At 41.7% G+C, this 21,374-nt stretch overlaps 2 protein-coding genes across 2 annotated transcripts in view; one reads left to right on the top strand and one right to left on the bottom strand.

The window, feature by feature from the left end:
• The window catches only part of JAG1 (jagged canonical Notch ligand 1), a 36,259-nt gene extending 22,457 nt beyond the window's left edge, over window positions 1-13,802 (top strand). Inside the window, exons 6-26 of the mRNA XM_082049961.1 lie at window positions 717-847; window positions 1,147-1,266; window positions 1,719-1,832; window positions 2,374-2,487; window positions 3,312-3,425; window positions 3,829-3,875; window positions 4,411-4,584; window positions 5,070-5,220; window positions 5,739-5,903; window positions 6,412-6,525; window positions 7,176-7,289; window positions 7,400-7,513; window positions 7,638-7,754; window positions 8,259-8,286; window positions 8,388-8,473; window positions 9,297-9,410; window positions 9,676-9,785; window positions 9,867-10,103; window positions 10,272-10,403; window positions 10,862-11,012; window positions 11,414-13,802. Of these exons, the coding sequence (XP_081906087.1) occupies window positions 717-847; window positions 1,147-1,266; window positions 1,719-1,832; window positions 2,374-2,487; window positions 3,312-3,425; window positions 3,829-3,875; window positions 4,411-4,584; window positions 5,070-5,220; window positions 5,739-5,903; window positions 6,412-6,525; window positions 7,176-7,289; window positions 7,400-7,513; window positions 7,638-7,754; window positions 8,259-8,286; window positions 8,388-8,473; window positions 9,297-9,410; window positions 9,676-9,785; window positions 9,867-10,103; window positions 10,272-10,403; window positions 10,862-11,012; window positions 11,414-11,871 (2,905 nt within the window). The 3' untranslated portion in view covers window positions 11,872-13,802. The remainder of the gene's footprint in view (window positions 1-716; window positions 848-1,146; window positions 1,267-1,718; window positions 1,833-2,373; window positions 2,488-3,311; window positions 3,426-3,828; window positions 3,876-4,410; window positions 4,585-5,069; window positions 5,221-5,738; window positions 5,904-6,411; window positions 6,526-7,175; window positions 7,290-7,399; window positions 7,514-7,637; window positions 7,755-8,258; window positions 8,287-8,387; window positions 8,474-9,296; window positions 9,411-9,675; window positions 9,786-9,866; window positions 10,104-10,271; window positions 10,404-10,861; window positions 11,013-11,413) is intronic.
• A 6,064-nt stretch (window positions 13,803-19,866) lies between these two features.
• The window catches only part of SLX4IP (SLX4 interacting protein), a 73,223-nt gene continuing 71,715 nt past the window's right edge, over window positions 19,867-21,374 (bottom strand). Inside the window, exon 9 of the mRNA XM_082049775.1 lies at window positions 19,867-21,098. Within this exon, the coding sequence (XP_081905901.1) occupies window positions 20,285-21,098 (814 nt within the window). The 3' untranslated portion in view covers window positions 19,867-20,284. The remainder of the gene's footprint in view (window positions 21,099-21,374) is intronic.

Genomic DNA, 21,374 nt, shown 5'->3' with positions numbered 1-21,374 from the left:
TTTCTCAGGATTGGATATGTTTTAGTTAGTCCCTGAAAAGAGGTTAATATAAATCAGACTCTGAAACAAACAACTGAAGAAGCTATAACAACTGCTCCTTTTTGAACACACATAAAATCCTGATGTGTGCTGTTTGCTTGTATCTCTGCCTGTGGCCCAGTCCCTGCTTGCTGTGTGTCTTCTAGTTCAGAGTAAAATTAGTTTCTGATAAAGCACGAGTTCTCTGCTCTGCTACTGCCTTGGAGGGCTGAGAGTTGGTGTTAATGGTTTATTACCAATCCCAGTATGGCTGAAACGCCTGGAACCTTGTATTCATGAGGATATCTGACTTTTTCTTCCCCCTCCTCAATTTATAAAGCACCCTGTCAAAGTCCAGAGATTGATTTGTAGTGCACACCCACCCTCTCTGCCACATTTGTGTGAGGCTCCAAAAGAGTATTATTGTGCTGAATGGCCCCATGCTGGTTCTCTCAGAACAGTTATTCTTTTGTCAGGAGACCAGCTACAGAGACCTTGGCAAAACTACTAAAATGTTTGTTTACAAGAAACTATCAAACAAACCTTGAACAGCTTCTCCCCTCGTCCTGCCCTTCTCCCTCACCTCCCCAGTCTTTCTCCAAGCTTTGCAGTTCCACGCTCACATCTACGCAGAGCAATTCTAACGGGTTTTTAGGTTGTTTCCCTACTCTGATTTTTCTTTTTTCTTTTACATGAAGGTGTCAGTATGGATGGCAAGGCCAGTACTGCGATAAGTGCATTCCACACCCAGGATGTGTCCATGGCACTTGCATTGAACCATGGCAATGCCTCTGTGAAACCAACTGGGGTGGTCAGCTCTGTGACAAAGGTATGCTAATCTTCTGGATAGCCAAGTGTAACACTTGAATTTTAACACCGGCAGGCTTAGCTAGGAGAGTGTGCACGTAAGACTGAGTGAGCCTCCTGAAATATGGTGGGAGTTTTTGCATCCCTCAGCTACTTCACATTGTCTCCTCTGCTGTTCCAGTGTTGTTAGCGTATGTGCTTAACTTTGTCCTGTCCTATTCGTGTGCGGATGTATTCTATAAAATAACGGAACAAAGCGTGCTTGTGGTGATGTTTCTGTTGTTTTCCAACCATGGCTTTAATGCTCCTCACCTCTTGCAGATCTGAACTACTGTGGAACTCACCCTCCCTGTCTGAATGGCGGTACCTGCAGCAACACTGGCCCTGACAAATACCAATGTTCCTGCCCTGAGGGCTACTCAGGGCAGAACTGTGAAATCGGTAAGTGTCTGATGCAGCCGCTGAGCTGCCACTTGGCACTTAATTCTTGCCAGCTTTTAATGGCTGGTTTGGGATATATTTTATAAGATTAGGGAAAAGTCAATTTATAATATTAATTATGTCAGGGCTCACTACAAAGATCCAGATTTGCTTGTTCATGCTTCATCATGAACAGTTGGGATCTCTGAACATCAGCCTTTGCTCACTGGTGAGGTTCCTACCAGTTACCTTGGCCGGCTCTGACTCAGACAGGTGCAAGTGTGTGTGGTGATGAGTTTGGCAGGGTAGATGATTTCCTGCTGGCCCAGAGCTTTTGGTTCGCAGTTCTCACGGGAGTGCAGTACATGAAGAGTAATGAGGGTGTGTCTGGAGTAGAAGCCTGTGGAGGGACCAGGGGGTAGCTTCTCGTGCTATAGTTTCTATAGGAGTGATGTCCTTCTGTCCCGGTGCAGCGGAGCATGCCTGCCTCTCCGATCCTTGTCACAACGGAGGAAGCTGCTTAGAGACGTCTGCAGGATTTGAATGTGTGTGTGCGCCTGGCTGGGCTGGACCAACTTGCACTGATAGTAAGTCCTTTCAAATTTGTTTTAAAAATGTGCTAGTTTTGCTGGTTTAGATCAGTCTTTCTAATCCCTGATAAACTTACAGGGCAGCCTATTGAACCTTTCCTAGCCTTAGCATTGGTTCCTCCATTTATACCACAGTGCCCCTCTTCTCCTTCATACTAAGGTTTTTGTTAAATGCAAGGTGACAGAAAGGCCAGCAGCTTAATGAAAGAAGCAGAACACTGAATTTTAGTAGCATTCTGGCAAGTTGTTAAAATACTGTTTTGAGAGACTTGCTGGATCAAAATATGACTTCCAGTTGCAAAAGACCACAGGTGTAAACTTCTTCCCCTGTGCTTTGAACCCCCTTTCATACTACTATCATCCTTAAGGGAGGCTTTTGCTGAAACCAGAGTAGACGTAGAAATTCCAAGCAGAAGTCCTGTTGTCTTCCTGTTCCTAGGGGCAAATCCAAGTAGCAGCAACTAGTTATAAAGTTTGCCAGTTACTGACATTGCTCATTTGGTAACAGAGCTCAGCCTCTCCTTATTCCACATTACAGATATTGATGATTGTTCTCCAAATCCCTGTGGTCATGGAGGAACTTGCCAAGATCTAGTTGACGGATTTAAGTGTATTTGCCCACCTCAGTGGACTGGCAAAACGTGCCAGCTAGGTGAGAAATGCTTCTCTCTTCATCTGATGTTGCTCTGCAGTGCTGGGGGAGATAAATGCAAGAGGGATCATAGCCTAGCAGGCAAGGGCAATGCCCTTTGCATTAGACACGTTTATAGTTATGAAGCCTATGGATGTATTCTGCAAACTGAGAATATTTAAGCATCAGTGTTTGGAGGACAGGGGTCTCAAAGCATAACGTGGCTTCCTTCTGTCGTCTCTTTGCTGATGCGTGCTAGCAGTTGACAGAAATAGTTAACTAAGCCGAGCAGCCGGTCCCGTAAATGAGCCGAAGTGGGGAGGGTGCGTGTGTGTGCCTCCCAGTCCTGCCCCCGTATGTATTTCTTCCTTTAGCCTGTGAGAAAGTTGCTGTATCTCTTCAGCCATGTCACCTCCTCCAGACCAGGGAGTTCACAGCTGGGTTCCAAAATGTGGATGATCTCACGGAGCATGAGCTGTCTGCATTCTTCACACAGCACACTAATCCCAATGGCTAGGCTGCAGCACTCGTCCTTCAAAACATTCAGCTGAGATGTGTGCATGTGTGGGGGGGAAGTCGGTCTTAATGAGTGGCTGGGTAATTATCAAATAATTAGCGTAGCCTGTATGTCCTAATTGCAGAGAAATTGAAAGAGACTTAAGAGACTGATGTATGATTGACTTTTGTTCGTTCAAGTCACGCTAATCCATGCTGTATACTACAAGTTCCTGTAGATCTGAATGAACTACTGATTATTGCTGTGAAAACTGGCTGTAGGCTTTTTGTTTGAATTCTCTCCCCTGCCCTACAAGCCCTGCATTTGGCCATTTACATTTTTTTTTCAGATGCGAATGAATGTGAGGGCAAACCTTGTGTCAATGCCAACTCCTGCAGGAACCTGATTGGCAGCTACTATTGTGACTGCATTACTGGCTGGTCTGGCCACAACTGTGATATAAGTAAGTATCTATATCTTTGGGTTTACTAAAGGCCACTTTTGCGTATATATGTGCATATGCCACTGAGTTCTAAGCTCAGATTTAAACAGCAGGCAGAGTCCCAGCGGTTGATGTTTTTAGAAAGGGAGTAGTTGATGTGGAATGAAAATACACACTTTTATCAAACTCATTAGTCCATAACATAGCTATATTCTGATAAAGTGACTAAAACAATGATGTGAAGTTTCACTGCCTCTAGTAGAAGAATCGCAAAAGGTTCCCACCCATTATAATAACCTTATCTCAAGGAAGGCATGCAGGAAACTTGACAAAAGGTTTATCTAGCTGCAGTTTCAGAGAGACTTGAACTCTGTTTCTAGTGTAAATATATTTCTGCCTTCTAACCACGCTAATTTTATTACAGACATTAATGACTGTCGTGGACAATGTCAGAATGGAGGATCCTGTCGGGTAAGCTGTTCTTGTTTTATTTTGGTTTCCCTGAAACTTGCAACAGTAGCTAAAACATTTGAGTCTAAACAGGAATAGTGTGGAAATTAGCAATTAGCTGGTATTAATTGTCATTGCTTTGAGCTGGGGGGAGGGGCTGTGTCCTGCTATGGCATGTCAGGGTATGTGTGTGGAACAGCAAGGGCAAAAAATATAACTGCAATAAATGACTCATTTTCACTGCCAGTGTCACCAGGGAATGGGCTGGTTGTTGTGCAAACTACCTGCTGTAAATGGAGATACTCCACTTCCAAATGCGGATTAATGTATCCTACTTGGAAATTAAGAAAGGAAGCCAGTGCTGGTGTGTTTGCGTGTGTGTTTATTTTTTTCCCCTAAATATTGTTGCCTGGTTTTAATTCAAGCTAGTTTCTTATGTTGGTATTGGATAGCATAAGACAATATATTTCTTTGGACTTTTTTTTTTCTCTTTAGTAAGAATATATCAAGAGGGAGGAAAAAACCCTTAACTCTAAACTTTCTTGTTCCTTCCCAGGACTTGGTTAATGGTTATCGGTGTATCTGTTCACCTGGCTATGCAGGAGATCACTGTGAGAAAGACATCAATGAATGTGCGAGTAACCCTTGCATGAATGGGGGTCACTGCCAGGATGAAATCAATGGATTCCAATGTCTGTGTCCCGCTGGTTTCTCAGGAAACCTCTGTCAGGTAAGAAGCATGGGTGAAAGGCCGGCCCTCCGCCAGCAGCATTCCTGCCAGCGCTCTGGATCTGTATGCTGAATGCCTCGCATCCACTCAACCGTGCTATAAAGTTGTACTTGATATCGCTGTCAGTCTGCCAAGAAAGTGCTTGATTAATATATATTGGGGGGGAAAGAAACCAACAAAAAGGCCTGACGGGCTGCTGAGGATTCTTTTTGTTAAACAGACTGCAAGTGTGTGTGTGTCAGGTTTTGTTGCGTGCTATTAACTTTCAGCGGCTGTTTAAAATCAAGAGCGCTGTCTGCTGAAATAGTTGCGAGTCTAACTAAACTCTGTGCATTATGAACAATTCATTGAGGCAGCAGATAAAGAGGTCAGATTCCACAATGTCTGCCTGTCGTAGTGAAGGAAAGCTATGATAAAATTTCTGTTTCACTCAACCTTCCCCCTCCTTTTTTTTTTTTTTCCTCCCGTTTTATTTCTTCTGACAGCTGGACATAGATTATTGTGAGCCAAATCCTTGCCAGAACGGTGCCCAGTGCTTCAATCTTGCTATGGACTATTTCTGTAACTGCCCTGAAGATTATGAAGGGAAGAACTGCTCCCACCTGAAAGACCACTGCCGCACAACTCCTTGTGAAGGTTTGTGTCACCTGCCAGGGAAACAGGAACGACTGGCAAGAGTTTCTGCCATAACACAGCTCCAATAATGTGATCAGTGGAGTAGCTCTTCATAAAGTGGGTGAATTTTGCCCTGTGCCTTATGCCTTTATCTGTCTGAGAAGATGAGCACGATTTGTAAATAGCAGGTATTTGAAAGACAGCGTTATATCAGCGTGGACAGACAACACATGTAGCAAACAGCCTGCTTTGCTGAATTGATTCCAGGCCATGGATGTGGTCCAGCAATCCTCAGATAAGATGCTGTGATTATTTAATGCACAAACACTTGGTATAGTCCTTTTATTTCAAAGCAGCGAGCATATTTGGCATTGTTAGTTTTACGGTTGGATTTGATGACCTTAAAGGTCTTTTCCAGCTTCAGCGATTTTATATGTACGTCTTTTAAACATCCATTGCTAGAAATTAAACTGTTGCTCTTGGCTTAAGGAATCCGATAGAATGAGCAATCCTCACGCAGGTCTCTGCTTTTCCTGCAGTAATTGACAGCTGTACTGTGGCAGTCGCTTCCAACAGCACGCCGGAAGGGGTTCGTTATATTTCTTCAAATGTCTGTGGTCCTCACGGAAAATGCAAGAGCCAAGCCGGCGGAAAATTCACCTGTGAATGCAACAAAGGATTCACTGGCACCTACTGTCATGAGAGTAAGAGCTAAAAAGATAATGTTGTACTGTCCCCTGCTCTTTTTGGAAAAAGATTCCATCCTTTCCTCTCAGACTGCTTGAAAGTTTTCTTGTAGCACAGTGAACCTTGGAACTGCTTTAACTTTTCATATCCCGCTTGGGCGAGGCAGATTGGAATTTGCTAGGCCTTGGGGAAAGTTCACAGTAATGAACCTTCCGGCCTTGAATCGTATGTGTTCAAAAACCTTATGTATACAAGGTCTGAGGTAGTTAAGTCGGGTTTAATGTGGGTCTTAAGGACTCTTATTTTTTTTTTTTTTTAATAGTAATTGTTGGGTGACAGGCGCATCACTTTGCATTGTTTCTCAGCTATTTCTCATCTTGCTTATAACCCTTCTTCTTAAGAGTCTTAAAAACAGAAGTAGCACCAAATAGTCTGCAGTAAGATGACTTCTAGTAGCTGTACTTCTAGTTTGACTTTTTTCCTTCTATTTTTTTCCCCCCTCCCTTCTCCTTCACAATGTTGCAGATATTAATGACTGCGAGAGTAACCCCTGTAAAAATGGTGGCACTTGTATTGACGGCATCAACTCCTACAAATGTATTTGTAGTGATGGATGGGAAGGAACGTATTGTGAAACAAGTGAGTTTAACCATTCTTCAGCACCCAGAGAGAGCTCTTGGGAACACAGGAGGCAGGAATGGCTGGTACTGTCTTTAAGGTGGCAATAGAGAGCAATGTAAATTGAACATAAACTCTGCTTCTGAAGTCGCAGAGGACAAGGCGTCCTCTTTGTTTCCACTGGGTCCCAGACTTCTGTATCGGAACTAAACCCAAGTTACAAAGCTGGACTTGGAGTAGAGCCTGGCTCTCCTGCTGTTCAATTTTCTGCTCTACCCTTTGGATAATTTCTGTAGGAAACCCTTAGCATTAGTACACACTGTGTTAGGAATGGCGTATCTGCATCACACTTGCATTTTGTCAGTCTCAGGAATGGAAGAGGACTGAGAACTTGGCTTCTATCCTCTGACTGATAGTTTATGGATTAGGCCTTTTCACTTCTTGTTTACTAAAACAAGATGACACACAAAATGAAAACAAACTGCAGGAATGTGGTGGAATATTCTTCCTCCCTGTAATAGCACTTAAAGCTTTAAAAGACTGTCTTAAGTCTTTAATCCATGATGGAAACACAGGCCAAAATTAGGGATGGGATATGTACCTTTCAAGCATTAAGTGTTGTCAATTCTGTAAACACTGCTTAGCCTGTTTTCTCTCCTTAAAATATCTAGATATTAATGACTGCAGTAAAAACCCTTGCCACAATGGAGGAACTTGCCGAGACTTGGTCAACGACTTCTTCTGTGAATGTAAAAATGGGTGGAAAGGAAAAACTTGCCACTCCCGTAAGTTCAGCATTTCCAAAACATAACAGGCGTGCTCTGTTTGGCTGCTTAAACTTGTTGCATTGCATTAAGAAAACACTGGTATTAAGGATGGTTTGGGTTCTTCGCAGGTGACAGCCAGTGCGATGAGGCAACATGCAACAACGGAGGAACTTGTTATGACGAGGGGGACACGTTCAAGTGCATGTGTCCTGCAGGATGGGAAGGAGCCACTTGCAATATCGGTAAATATCACGCATCATCATCGGGAAGCAGATGCAGCAGCAAATCTGCGATCTCCGTTTTTCCTCTTGGTTCGGTTTTGACGGCTTGCTAACAACTTAGCGGCAAATCTTGTTTGTGTTACAGCGAGGAACAGCAGCTGCCTGCCAAACCCCTGTCACAACGGTGGGACCTGTGTAGTCAGCGGGGATTCGTTCACTTGTGTCTGCAAGGAGGGCTGGGAGGGACCCACGTGTACTCAGAGTAAGTCGTCTGGGCTTGAACTCTGCCAGAGTGTTGCATGATGAGAACATTAGCTCATCCTGTCACCCTTGGAGTCAAGATTGAAACCAGAAGGGGAAGCTTGTTTGATGTAGGCTTTAGCATCACCTGAATCTTTGTTTTTAATGACTTTATGTGATAGAGCCTTGACCTGGGCATGAGAAAGTTGCAAAGGAGCTAAGTGGAGACAGATGTTGTCTTGTTTTCTCCTGCATTCTTTTTCTACAATCAGCTCTGTCTGCTTCCACTTTTTTTCCCCGTTAGGTTCTTTACAAGGATCTCTTCCTGTGGACATGTGTTCCACAGTGTAGTTAACAAATTTTGTGGTAGAAGCCTGGAATCAATTTTGTAGAGAATTTCAGCATATTTTTGTTAAAGTTGAGCTAAGTGTAACTTGGGCATTAGGGGAAGTTTGCTCATTCTTTACTGACAGTAGAGCTGCATTAGCCAATGTCTGCATATCTAATGTCTGTCTTTGCTTTGCAGACACAAACGACTGCAGTCCTCATCCTTGGTAAGTTTAATATGTTTATCTTTCATCTTTTTTTTTGTTGTTTTAGAATTCTAGATTCTTTGTAGCAGTTTTTTAATGTATATAATGACTTTTCTTTATAGTTACAACAGCGGCACTTGTGTGGATGGAGACAACTGGTACCGCTGTGAATGTGCTCCGGGCTTTGCGGGTCCTGACTGCAGGATCAGTAAGTGTTTCAGTGGCACTCTGCCTTGATATGTTCTTTTTTTGTGTGTCACTTTAATCTTGTTGCGAGACAATCATCTTAATTAAGTGGTAGATCCGATTAACGATAGATGTCCTGTGTCTTCTGTATCCATGCCTAGATCTGTAGCAGATGTAGGGAGGGTGGAAATTGCCCTGAAAATGAAAAGAAATCTGAAAGTGTGCTTAGTTGGGTTCGAAACCTCTTGGTTCAGTTGAGTGGGCAAAATGCCCTTCAGGGTAGTCCTTCCCAGTTAGAATGTGCTTGTGTGGCACAGGTTGCTGCTTGAGATGAAAGTGTGCCAGCCAAAAACCTTGTCAATTAATAATCCACCGACAAGCCCTGAGGTGATGTATGCACTTCCCTGTAATTTAATAATAATTACAGGTAGGAGGACACTAACCCTTTTTTAATAACAGCCATGGAGATAGAAGTTTCGTAGTAGCAATACAACTGGAAAGGGGCTTAGTGTTGTCATCAGTTGAAGAATCTCATAGGGGGACACCACTGGAGCAAGTCAAAGGAGAGGAAGTGTGTTTGTGTGAGAAAGAATGCGTCCTTGCCCTTGAAAAGCTTAAGTGGCTATAGGGGTCAGGTTTTGACCTTTGTTAGTACCACACAGCAGAAACTTCAAAGAACCTGCTCTGGGATTATACCAGTGCTGCTAATAAGAACCTATCCCTGAGTAGACACTAGAAAACGAACACAAAGCTCCAGCGGGCAAATCTCGCATATTTTCTTTTTTTTCTGACAAAATAAAAGGTACTATAGAGTAATATTTTTTTTCTTTTCCTTCCCATCACAGATATCAATGAATGCCAGTCTTCACCCTGTGCCTTTGGAGCTACATGTGTAGACGAAATCAATGGGTATCGCTGCATTTGCCCGCCGGGTCGCAGTGGTGCAGGATGCCAAGAAGGTACCTCCAGCTGGCCCTGCACTTGTAGTGACAACTGTGTAATCACACGCTAATGGGTTTCTGGTTGGATGGGGCTTTGGGGGGTGTTATTTGTTGTTTTAAAGCAAGTATCTTTATTGAAAAAGCAAACTTAGCACTAAGTTTTGATGAACTCAGGAAAGTTGTGGGTTTTTTTTTTTGTTTGGTTTGGGTTTTTTTTGTTTGGGCTTTTTTCTTCACTTTTTTTCCTATTTTGAGTTTCTAATTCCATTCAATCTCTCTTCAGTTACAGGAAGGCCTTGCATTACCAGTGTTCGAGTAATGCCGGATGGGGCCAAGTGGGATGACGACTGTAATACCTGTCAGTGTTCGAATGGAAAAGTCACCTGTTCGAAGGTACAGCCGTGCTGTGGTTTGGGTTACACTGTCTCCTGGCCCGTAACCAGCTGTTACTCAGCGGTATTTATACTTCTCTAGGTTTGGTGTGGCCCTCGCCCTTGTGTCATCCACGCCAAAGGTCACAACGATTGCCCAGCTGGCCACGCGTGTGTTCCTGTTAAAGACGACCACTGTTTCACTCACCCGTGTGCTGCCGTGGGGGAGTGTTGGCCTTCGAATCAACAACCTGTCAAGACCAAATGCAATTCTGATTCTTACTACCAGGACAACTGTGCCAACATCACCTTTACCTTCAACAAAGAAATGATGGCACCGGTAAGTAGCAGCTCTTGTGTCCGGAGAAGAACAAAATCCAGTTTGGAGGGAATTCCACCTCCTCCTCCCTGAGAACTCTTACTTCAGGGCAATAAATAATGTCTTATATCTGTGTGTTTGCGTGCATACATATTAAAAAAACCTAAACGCCTTTTTTATATCCTCCAGGGACTTACCACAGAGCACATTTGCAGTGAATTGAGGAATCTGAATATTCTGAAGAATGTTTCTGTTGAATATTCCATATATATTACCTGTGAGCCTTCGCAGTTGGCAAATAATGAAATACATGTTGCCATTGTAAGTATTCCTGGAATATTTTTAAATATCTTCGTAGTTAATTGCTTGGATATGTGTGCAACATGTGGACTTGATAAAAATCGCAATTCTTGGCTTCGTCAGCATTTGTTGTGGTTTAGTTTCCATCCCAATTCCCTTTAAGGACAGGGAAGAAATCCTTGTTACATGTGCATACCTGAAAGTTACCATCTGGTGGCAACTTTAATAGGGGTAGTAAAGCATTTTTCTGTTACACTCTCTTGAGCGCTGTTTTTTGGGGGCTTTTTAGTTTTCTTTTCAAAGATGGAGGACAAAAATTCTGCATTATTAGTTTCTGTCTACAGCTCTGGGGTTGGTTTGTTTCTGCTTTAAGTGTTAAAAGTACCGAGAGGCGTAACTGATTGTGAAAGTTTATAAATAGCGGATTACCCGCGCATCTGATCTGGCACGTGGTGTTAATTGTTTGACTTCTTCCATAGTCTGCAGAAGATATAGGGGAAGATGAAAACCCAATCAAAGACATCACAGATAAGATTATTGACCTTGTTAGTAAGCGCGATGGCAACAACACGCTAATTGCTGCAGTCGCGGAAGTCAGAGTGCAACGGCGACCGGTCAAAAACAAAACAGGTGAGCGTTCCCTCATGTCCAGAACATCCTACGCTTGCCCTGACTACAAAAGCCTTTCAAATTAAATAAGTGGTGTCAGTTTTTAGCTTTCTGTACAGCACCAGATGTGCTGGCATCTCACTGCCAGCTGCAGTGGGGACAGGGCAGCTGCTGCTCCCTCTGAGCGGTGGGACAAAGCCGTGACTTGGCTCTGTGCATGTGATGTTTGGAGTCCTAAACTCGCTTCAAACACCCTGTATCCTAAAAAAGTCAGGATTACCCTTATATTACATTCTGGACCCCAATGAAAAAATAAGGCTTAAGAATGGAGATTTGGGTTTGTTTTTCTTTTTTTTTTGTCAAAAGCCTGGATGGGAACACTTGGTTTGCAACAGGGGTAACTGGTCTCATATCTCTTCCAGATTTCTTGGTGCCGTTACTGAGCTCGGTCCTCACCGTAGCCTGGATCTGTTGCCTGGTAACTGTTTTTTATTGGTGCATTCGGAAGCGCCGAAAGCAGAGCAGCCACACTCACACGGCGTCCGATGACAACACTACCAACAACGTAAGGGAGCAGCTGAATCAGATCAAAAACCCCATCGAGAAACACGGAGCAAATACCGTTCCAATTAAAGACTACGAAAACAAAAACTCTAAAATCGCCAAAATAAGGACACACAATTCAGAGGTGGAGGAAGACGACATGGACAAACACCAGCAGAAGGCCCGATTCGCCAAGCAGCCAGCGTACACTTTGGTAGACAGAGATGAGAAGCCCCCCAACAGCACCCCTACAAAACACCCAAACTGGACAAATAAACAAGACAACAGAGACTTGGAAAGTGCACAAAGCCTAAATCGAATGGAGTACATTGTATAGCAGTGGGGTGCTGCCGTGCAGGGCCTTTAAATATCATTATAAAGGCACTCAAGAGCTTGTAGTTCTTAAACTGTTGTGTAATATTTGAGTCTAAGGCTATTATTTACTTAGAATCCCTGTGTTAATTTAAGTTTTGACAAGCTGGCTTACACTGGCAAGGATAGTTGCTGTGGTTGGCTGGAAAACCAAGTGCTGCATTTCACATCTATGCAAAACTAGTCAAAAGTGCCCTCGTGTAAATTCAGCTGTAGCTGATACATCATGGAAACCTTTCCTAAGGCATCACGTAGCCTTATCACTCCTCCTTAGTGTTCTATTTTTTTTTTTTTCCTGCCAGATGTCCCAATTTCTACAGTTGCTTTAGAATAATACATTTTATTTATATTTATTGAATTTGAGTTTTTTGTATATTGGTTTTATGGTGACGTACAACTAGTTCTGTATTTGAAAGTGCCTTTGCAGCTCGGAACCACAGCAACTATCACAAATAAGTTTATTATTTATTTTTTTATTGTATTTTTGTTGGGGGCGGGTGGGGGGAACTTGTCAGCAGTTGCTGGTAAATGAAGAATTTAAAGAGGAAAATGTGTCAAAAATAGAAGTTTGTATAGATATGTAAATAATTCTTTTTTATTAATCACTGTGTATATTTGATTTATTAACTTAATAATCAAGAGCCTTAAAATATCATTCCTTTTTATTTATATGTATGTGTTTAGAGTTGAAGGTTTTTGATAGCATTGTAAGCTTGTGGCTTCTCTATTTTGAATTTATTTTCTCGTTACATGTTGCCTATATGCCAAAACTAAGGTGTTCTGAAATAGTTTATTTTTAATAGGATGGGCTTTCATGCCTTGATGCTGGTTTTTGTACAATGTCAAACGTTTGAAACACCTTCCATAGTATCACTCTAAGACTATTTGTAAGTACTGACTGAGGCAGTTTAGATAATTAGACTAGAACATTTTTTTTTGCTGCTTTAGACTTGAAAAACGAGTGACAGGCAGATAACCTGCTAAAGAAGCAGTTTAAGGGAACAAAACTGAGCTATTACTTTATGTAGATGAAATGTGAGTGGTTGCATGTAATTAAAATATCAAATTAGCGTGTGAAGTTGGAAACACAGCAATCTTCTTTTGTAAATTCTGATTATTTTGTTTTTCTCACCATGAATATGTAATACTGAACCACTTGTAGATTTGACTTTTTTTTTTTTTGTAATCTACTGCATTTAGGGAGTATTCTAATAAGCTAGTTGTTGAATACTTGAACAGTAGAATGTCCCGTAAGATCACTGTGTAGGTTTGCCATAGATTACACTGCCCGCCTTAACAAGTGAGGAAATCAAAGTGCTATTACGATGTTTAAGATCAAAAAGGCTTATTATAAACATAGTCATCTCGGTGGTTAACCATTGAGATCATGAAGATTCCTTGTATTGTGATATTAGTGTTATATGAAAATGCATCTTTGATGTGTTGTTCCTGGCAATAAATCTTGAAAAGTAATATTTATTAAATTTTTTGTATGAAAACATAAAAGAGCGTGGAGATTATTGAGCTGGAAGGTGCTCCCGGACTAGTCAGTTGTGCAAAACCAGCGGCAGGTGCTGGTTTATGTTTCCAAGACCTGCTGCTGATTTGGGTGAAGTCAGTTTTATGGTTAGATGGTGACAGGTTCCCCTCTGGCTCCGAATCAAAGCGGGCAGGGGTTCGGGAGCCCCGTGGCCCTTGTTCTTGGTGTCTTTTGGCAAATGTTCCCTCCGTACGCTCCTGGGAAGGCAATGATGTGACTGGGGTTGTGCAACCAGTTTAGTTGCGTGGGCCTGTGAGCCAGCACCAGATACAAACTGCTGACCCAGATGGGAAGGGATCCATAGATCACACTGATTTCCAAAGGGTAAAAAATGCTTTGTAAAGCATAAAATAAACTCTTAAGATACTCTATATAAAGAATGCTGCAGTATGAATACAATGAACACTTAAAAGACATACTCTGTTCTGTACCTTCTTTACAACTCTCTTAAAAAAAATGGGTAAAATCTATTTAGTGGTAACTTGATATTTCAACCTCGCTTTAAAAGGAGATTTCTAACTCGTTGCTATACTACTGTGAAATTGGGGGCTGCTCATACCCTTCAAAAGCACTGGGGAATCATCAGTTACCGCCTGCTGAATGGGAACTCAACACGATCGGCTCCATCTGACCAATAATTCCTCATCAAACGCATCCCATGAGTATTTATTCCCCTTTGTTCCCTGACATCTACAATGTGCAATAAAACACACACATTGTGTCTAAAAATGCCACTTAAAGATAATAGAATCTTCCACCTCCCTCAGAAGTACAAAGTGCTTGTCTGTACTTCTAATGTTAAATGAACTATCTTCCTGACATCTACTGTTCAGCCAGGTCTCAAACCCGATGATGCAGAAGCCAACTACCTCCTCTAAAGGACAGAAACATTTAGACATCAATCTGTAGGAATAAATCTAGTCCTAGTCCTGGGAACATATATTTGACAGGCAAGGCAAATTCTAATTACAGACTTAATATACTGACAAAGCTGTTTAGCTCTCTGAAGATTCCATGTAGAGCAAAACCTGGGTACCGCAAGCTTCAGAACTTGTCACAGCCTTAGGTGCACTGTTCATGTCTTCATTTCCAGCCTGTACTGTATTGAACACGCAGAGGTTTTGTTACCACAGAGTTTCTCCGTATACAACCTGTTTTTCCCATTTAACATTTCACCGCTGCCTCATTGTGTTATTAGAGTCACACAAATCGTACAGAGGGAGGGAAGAGAAGTGTTTTCCACCATCGTGAAAATAAATAGAAACATGAAGTTTAAGGCATTCCCATTAGAATAGCAAGGCACATTTATTTTTGTGAAAACGATTATACTTTGCCAGTTCACAGTTTACTACTCTGGGAAGATACATTCTGTTTAGTCAGGAGAAGTTTCCCACTGCTGGTGTGGGTTTGTTCTTGGGATGCTTACTCACCTAAGAACCGAAAAATGTGTGTTTCCTGAGCTGCCATTCAAACATAGAAGCTTTAAAAAATTATATAAATCCCTTTGCAGCCTGAGCTTTGCTGTGCCCGCAGCTCATTGAACCTGCCTGATCTGGGCTTGGTTGAGCTCGAGCTGACAAAGCCACATCAAAGCCGTGGAGAGGTCTGACGGGGAGGTACGGAGCGAAAAGGCGCTGACGGCGCACGTTCCATCGGCCGGCACGCCAAGATATTCACATCACGGGGGGAACGAGCCTTGGGAACAGCTATTTCTGCATCACTAATAGGAGCAAGGACAGCCAGGTAGGGCTTGGGTGGCTGAAGTTGAGCGAGCGACCAACATCATTTGGTTTAGGACCCAAACGTGGGACTGGGGTCGTCAAGCAATTTCACTGATGAAGCTGTTTTGAACAAGTCACAGGGCAGAGGCTTTAATGTTTTTATCTGAATACGCAAAAATCAGAAGTTCTGACACGGGAAGTGCCCAATTCAGCCTTTTCCTCCCCAGAAGATGGAAGTGATTGCATAAGCTCCCCCTCTCCACCTAAACAGAGCCAAGAATATTTAAGTCTATTTAAGAATTTTTCAACTTCCTTTTCTTTCAGTATTGACACCAGTGGCCACCATGATTACTGTTTCCCGGTTTGCTTTTAAAGGTTCCCGAAAAAGGGGAAAACCCAGTAAAATAGCTGATGAATTCCAGTTTGTGGGGAGGAGGAGGAAAGCGGTGAAGGTTCCGCAGGGCCCGTTGGGCACCGGCTGGAGGTTCGGCAGCGCTGGAGCGATGCGCTGTCAGCCCCAACCCACAGCTTGTGGGTTTGCTTGATGTGCAAATTGTTTCAACCAGTTGCTCTACAGGGTGGAGAAATAAATCTCTATTCTTTTCACTCGAGTGCTATGAGATCATATTAACATTAAAAAGGGGCATGTCCATCTCTGGAGTTACAGCTCAAGACACTTTTCTTTAGAGATCTGATGCAGATATCAAGACAACAATTATTCTGGCAGCAAATATAGCAGTTATGGAGCTAGATTTCCAGTTCCTAATACTGAGGTACTATGTCTCAGTTATACTAAAGGATCCAGCTTTGACAGAATGGGAGCAAATCACGGAATTATCATTGAAAAAAGGTTCTCACAGGAACCAATTCCTGGCTCTGGAACAATTGAAAAGGACAGTAAAGGAGGTGGGACAGGGGATATTAATTCCCTGGACAGGTTACAGCTGAAATGCCTTTGTGACACTGCATCATTCTCACCACTCTTTTACAATTTCTCAGCACAAGCCAACACTAAACAAAAAGTCCCCATGTAAAAATGTCACCTTACTGCGACTATGGAAACAACAAGGTCGTGCACTAGCTGGTTCAGTTTTAATTAGAAATAAAAATAAACTAAATTATCAAATTAAATCAAAAATAAATAAGATCGTAAACAGGATGGGAGCACTGTGTTCACAAATCCTTGAAGGATTAGATGAGAGAATTTGCAGTACGTTGCTTTACCTTGAAGGAATTGCTCACCCCCAGTGCTGCCCCACCATCAAAATCAGCATATTCATGTCCCTCCCGGGCTGCACTGCTTTAATATCCTGGTGATGAAAGGCTCCGGGTGCTGCTCCCCGCCCCACACTTTGCGTTCACACCGGGTTTTGGGTGCTAGTTAATGCTTATTAGAGAAGAAAAAAGCAGAAAGCAAAAGAAGTGAGGAGTGCCTTTTATTAAAGCTAATTTCTGAGGCCAACCCACACTTCCCACCGCTGGTTCTGATCCAATTAACTCCGTTTGCTCAAGCCTGCATGAGAGTCTTTTAATGCTGCATTAAACCTTTTCTTAGATACTGATATAGGAGAACAGATAACTACTTGTAATGCGCAATCTGGGATACTCTAATGACATTTGACATCTTTCTTATTCCAATTGCGAACAACAAACTATTTCCTCTCTCTTTTTCCTTAAAAAGAATCCATTTTCCACTCAAAAGCCAATGAGAAGATGATATAAAAATGTCAGTTAAAACGCAGCCAACGCGACCCACGTGAAGAGCGGCGAGAGGGAAGGCAACGCACGCTGACAAAATAAAGGCTCTTTAACACCTCACCTGGTCAAAACTCTCGGTAGCAAGAAAAGGTTTGGTCCTTAAAATTTTCCTCTTCTGTTAGAAATAGGCACTCTCGAAATTATTCAAGTCAAGCGTAACAAAGAAATGCGCCTATGCAATGGAAATAAAGTGCTAACGCACGCTCCAGACCCTGCTGTGCAGAACCACCACCTGACGGGGAATATCAGAACCAGCACAAAGTTAATGACTCAAAATAACTCTTGCAGTGGTTAAAACCTTCCTGCCGATCAGCACTGGGCAAGGGAGATTTTACATCAGCCGGCTTCCTCTTTATAATTAAATACGTACAAGGCCGGTCTAGCTTTTGATGCGTGTTTAAACACAAAAGTTCACTAAACAAATATTTTTAACTACTTTGATGTAAAGAATAATGGAAATGATAGTCGGCACACAGGAGAAAGTGCTTGGCTTGGAAAGGGCTGTTTCACTATCAGCAAACAGCACCGAGCGAATTAAACAGATGATTCATTAAAAATAATGGCTAGTTTGGAATAGCAGTTATTTCTCTTTAAGATATATATGTATTTTTCAATGTAAGCTCTGCATTATGGGCTTTAGCCAGTCTCAGACCTCCACATATTTCAGAGCAATGCAAACAAGCTCTGAAAAAAAGTCCCACCAAATATAACAAACCAAAAAAACAACCAATCAAATAAATGGTTTCTGTGCTTCAATGCAGCTTTGGAACTGAACACTGTCTTAAATATTTATTACTTTTAACAGAATGGCATGCTAACTTTAACTAACATTAGCTCTGAGACTAATTGTCAATTTTACCCCAGCCCAGTTTCCAGCTTTTATGATGTTCCCCATCAGACCCATGATCTGGGTGCAGGTGGATTGTAGATAAATGCAAGGACTGAGAAGACAACCTTGGGCTTAATGTCCAGAGATAGCAGAGGCATTTGGTAACATGGTCTGGATGTCACAGCCTCACACGTCAGGTTTGCAAAAGGGAGACTTTTCTAGCAGCCAAAATGAAGAGTTTTGAGCAGTGACACCATCGCAAATCCAGAAATGCCCATGAATTCAAAGCTTTTCCCTGAATAACCACATTTCTGACAAAGTCCACTTGCCTTTATTCTGAATATCTCTAGGCCCTAACGCCTTTAATGAACCTAACCTCACATTGTTACAAGATCACTGCTTTAAAACGTGGATGTTCCCACACCAGAAGGAACCAGAATAGTAAGTAACATCACAAAATATCCTAAAGGAAAAATCAAAGTGTTCTTAGCTAGAGGGACAAGGATTGAATCTGCCCAAGTCACCTCTGGAGGTACGACATTCATTTTTAAGGGTGCATGCAGCTACGTTATTCAGTTCCGATTAAAACTTAATTGTAATTATAAGGTTGAGCTGTATATAATAACAGTATGCAATGATACAAAATAGATGTGGTTGCTCTCTGGTTTCTAATACTTCGGTGGATTTGGAGAGTAGAGAGGCAAGAAGGAGAGAAGCTTCAGAATCCCAAACTGTCAGCAGTGATAGTTTGGGGGGTTCCTGCTCAAGAACATCCCCAGTTTTCACAGATACAACCGGTGTGTTTCCCAGTTTAGAAAACCAAACACAAGGTCTTTTTCTGCACAGGAGTGAAATGAAAAGAACTGATTTTGTAAACTCAGCATGTGTCTGTCACTGCATAATCCTCCAAACCTGCTGTAGGTATCTGTTACAACCAGGAACATACTGGGAAATTCACAAAGACCTAAGCAAAATAATCGAAAGTTGTAACTGCAGACTGGAATAGTGCTTGTAACACTTTTTATCAGTTATTCACTGCGAGCACTTAAAGAAGCTATCCTGAAAATGTATGCTAAAACTCCAATATAAACTGTTATTCTATTTTAATTACACTTATTTTTGTACTAAATACTTATTTAAATATCCTTATACCTCTTTTAAGTCCATAAAAAAGGTGCTTTTTATTCCCTTTCTGGCCCATAGAGAAGACACCAGTAAACATACCTCAGATTATTCTCAATCCAGACCCATTTGCAGCTTCGGTTTTGCTCGTTCCTAGGAAAGATCTTTTTGCAGAGCCAAAGACTGGTAAGCATTAGCAAGCTCCCTGCAAAGCCTTGTGAGAAACATCACACAAACAGGCTGAAAGAAACAAAAAGAGAAAATGTATTCTAGCAGGCATATAGAATCTTTTCTACTTCTTGCAAAAGCAGAAACTGTTTCTAGCAGAAAGATGCTGTTCAGTTGACGGTATCTTGCTGTCCACTGCCGAGCCATAAACTCTCATGAGGACCTGTATTAAAAATTGTTCAATATTGTTTGGCATAAAATGTCTGTGGTCACACGGGTTTTGAGAGGATGTGCGAAAATTGCTTATAATTTTATTTTAGACATTTTTTAAAAGATAAGTATGAATTAAAGTTACATTTCCTTAGCGCACTGGAGTACAAAAGAAGCATTAAAAAACATTGTGCAATTAAAAGTCACCTCTATCTTAAAATAAGAAATAACTTGGGTATCACTAACACCCGAAAACCACTTTGCACACAAATGGGGCCTGATTTTGAAACATGCATGCACAAAGATATGCATATATGGTTATATATGGACTTTTCCCAGTCTCAATGCTTGTACATCCAGGTGACTGAATGTATAAAATGAATCTTCCTTTTTCCAAAGACTGAATGCATGATCACAGCTTGGGTTAGAAATCAGTGTTCAGATCAAACCTGCACAAGCAAAATCTATAGTTCTTTGAGATCCCACTGAAAAAGTGTGTCTTAAATTATCAGCAACATTAGACCCTGGTGAAAGATTTATTTGAAATAACCTTAATTCGCCTTACCGTTGTAAAAATCGTACGAATAAACCATGAACTTCCCAACACAAAGAGACAAAGGATGAATTTTTACTGGAATGTGTTCAGAAACAAGCAAAACACTGAAGAACTGCAGCTGCTAACAGATCACAAAAGGGACTTTTGTGTCATTAGCAGATATGACTTTTTAATAGTATTAAAACATACACAGATCTAAAATTTTGCTTAGTAAATATTATAAGAGATTTTTCTTTCTAAAAATAAAACACTGCTTTGTAGAATATTTCTGTCTAATTCCTAAAGACTTAACAGAATTATCTCCATTACAGTCCCAAATGACTAAAATACTTAATTAAATTGTCTTTAAAATTTTTATCTAATTTTGACGTTTTATTTATTTTGATTATTTTGAATTGCTTCCTACTTTTTGCTTATGCTTTCCGAACACAAACATGCCTGGCCACTCATGCCACCGAGGTAATATTTCAGACTTTATGATTTCTTAAGCCTTCGCAGTTTTAACTTCCTGAGACCATTTTCAGCTTCTTTTTTTCTTTTTTGGGTAAGCTTCTCCGAAAACACAGGCTGCGGTTCTAACCAAGACGGTGGCATCACAGGCAATTCTTCAGTGGTTACGTTTGGCTCAATTTTGTGTGTCTGTTCTATGTTGTTCCTCACAGAAAGAGGCTGGGAGAGGTTTTTTCCCAAAGTTAATGACTCCTTATCAGCTACAATCTTCGTTGCGTCTTTAGAAAACCACCTGGAATTAAGTGGGGTCTTTTCCTCCAGGAATGAACCTAAACCACCATCATCACGCTTACTCATTTCCGGATTGCTAGGAATTAAAGGAGCCCCTTCAGAGGATACTTTTTGAAAATGCTCTAACTTTTCTTCAGAACCACAGCTCTTTTGTTGAGCCTGTGTTTGGGTCGCTTGTTGACTTTGTTTTGGACCCAGCAGTGCTGACTCACAGCTACAAGGAGGGTTCTCGCTTAGAAGACTCGACTTGAAGCGCTCCGCAGAGTGAGGTTGTTGCTGGCTGCCAACATCAGCTGGCTGTTTCTGATTAACATCATTTTCCAGCTCCAAAACAGGAAGCTCCAAGTTGCTTTCAGCTCTATTGATGCAGCCCTTTAGCTGTCCCACGCTCCGACATTTCACTTCAGGCTGAGGATGGAGAGAAGTCCGACAATCGCTCTTGCCGGTCCCTGTCTGCGAGTCTGCTGAGCCAAGATACACGTTCGTAGAGCCCTTGCTGGTTTGAGGTTTGCTTGTGCTACTTTGCTTTGTTTTCGTCCTTTTCACACTGCAAGAAAAAGGAATTTGGGGTTTTTTTTAATTAAAAAAGAATCTTTGCTGCATTAATCAGCCCTTCTTGCAAACTCTGAAACACCACTCGGGCAACCCTCTTTCTGAATGTGGAAAAAAACCCTGTGTATCATCTTGACAAGCAGTAATGTTTGTTTAGTGTGGATAATATCAAGCGTTATCCATCCAATTTTCCACTGCACTAGGGGAACCCTATTAATTAATGACTCAGCCATGAAGGAGATCACATTCTATTCTAAGAGGCAGAACTGGA

Source organism: Streptopelia decaocto (assembly GCF_964273445.1).
Source record: "Streptopelia decaocto genome assembly, chromosome: 3".
Taxonomy (NCBI): Eukaryota; Metazoa; Chordata; class Aves; order Columbiformes; family Columbidae; genus Streptopelia; species Streptopelia decaocto.
Note: the sequence above shows the minus strand (reverse complement) of the source record. Positions and strands in the feature narration are given on the sequence as shown.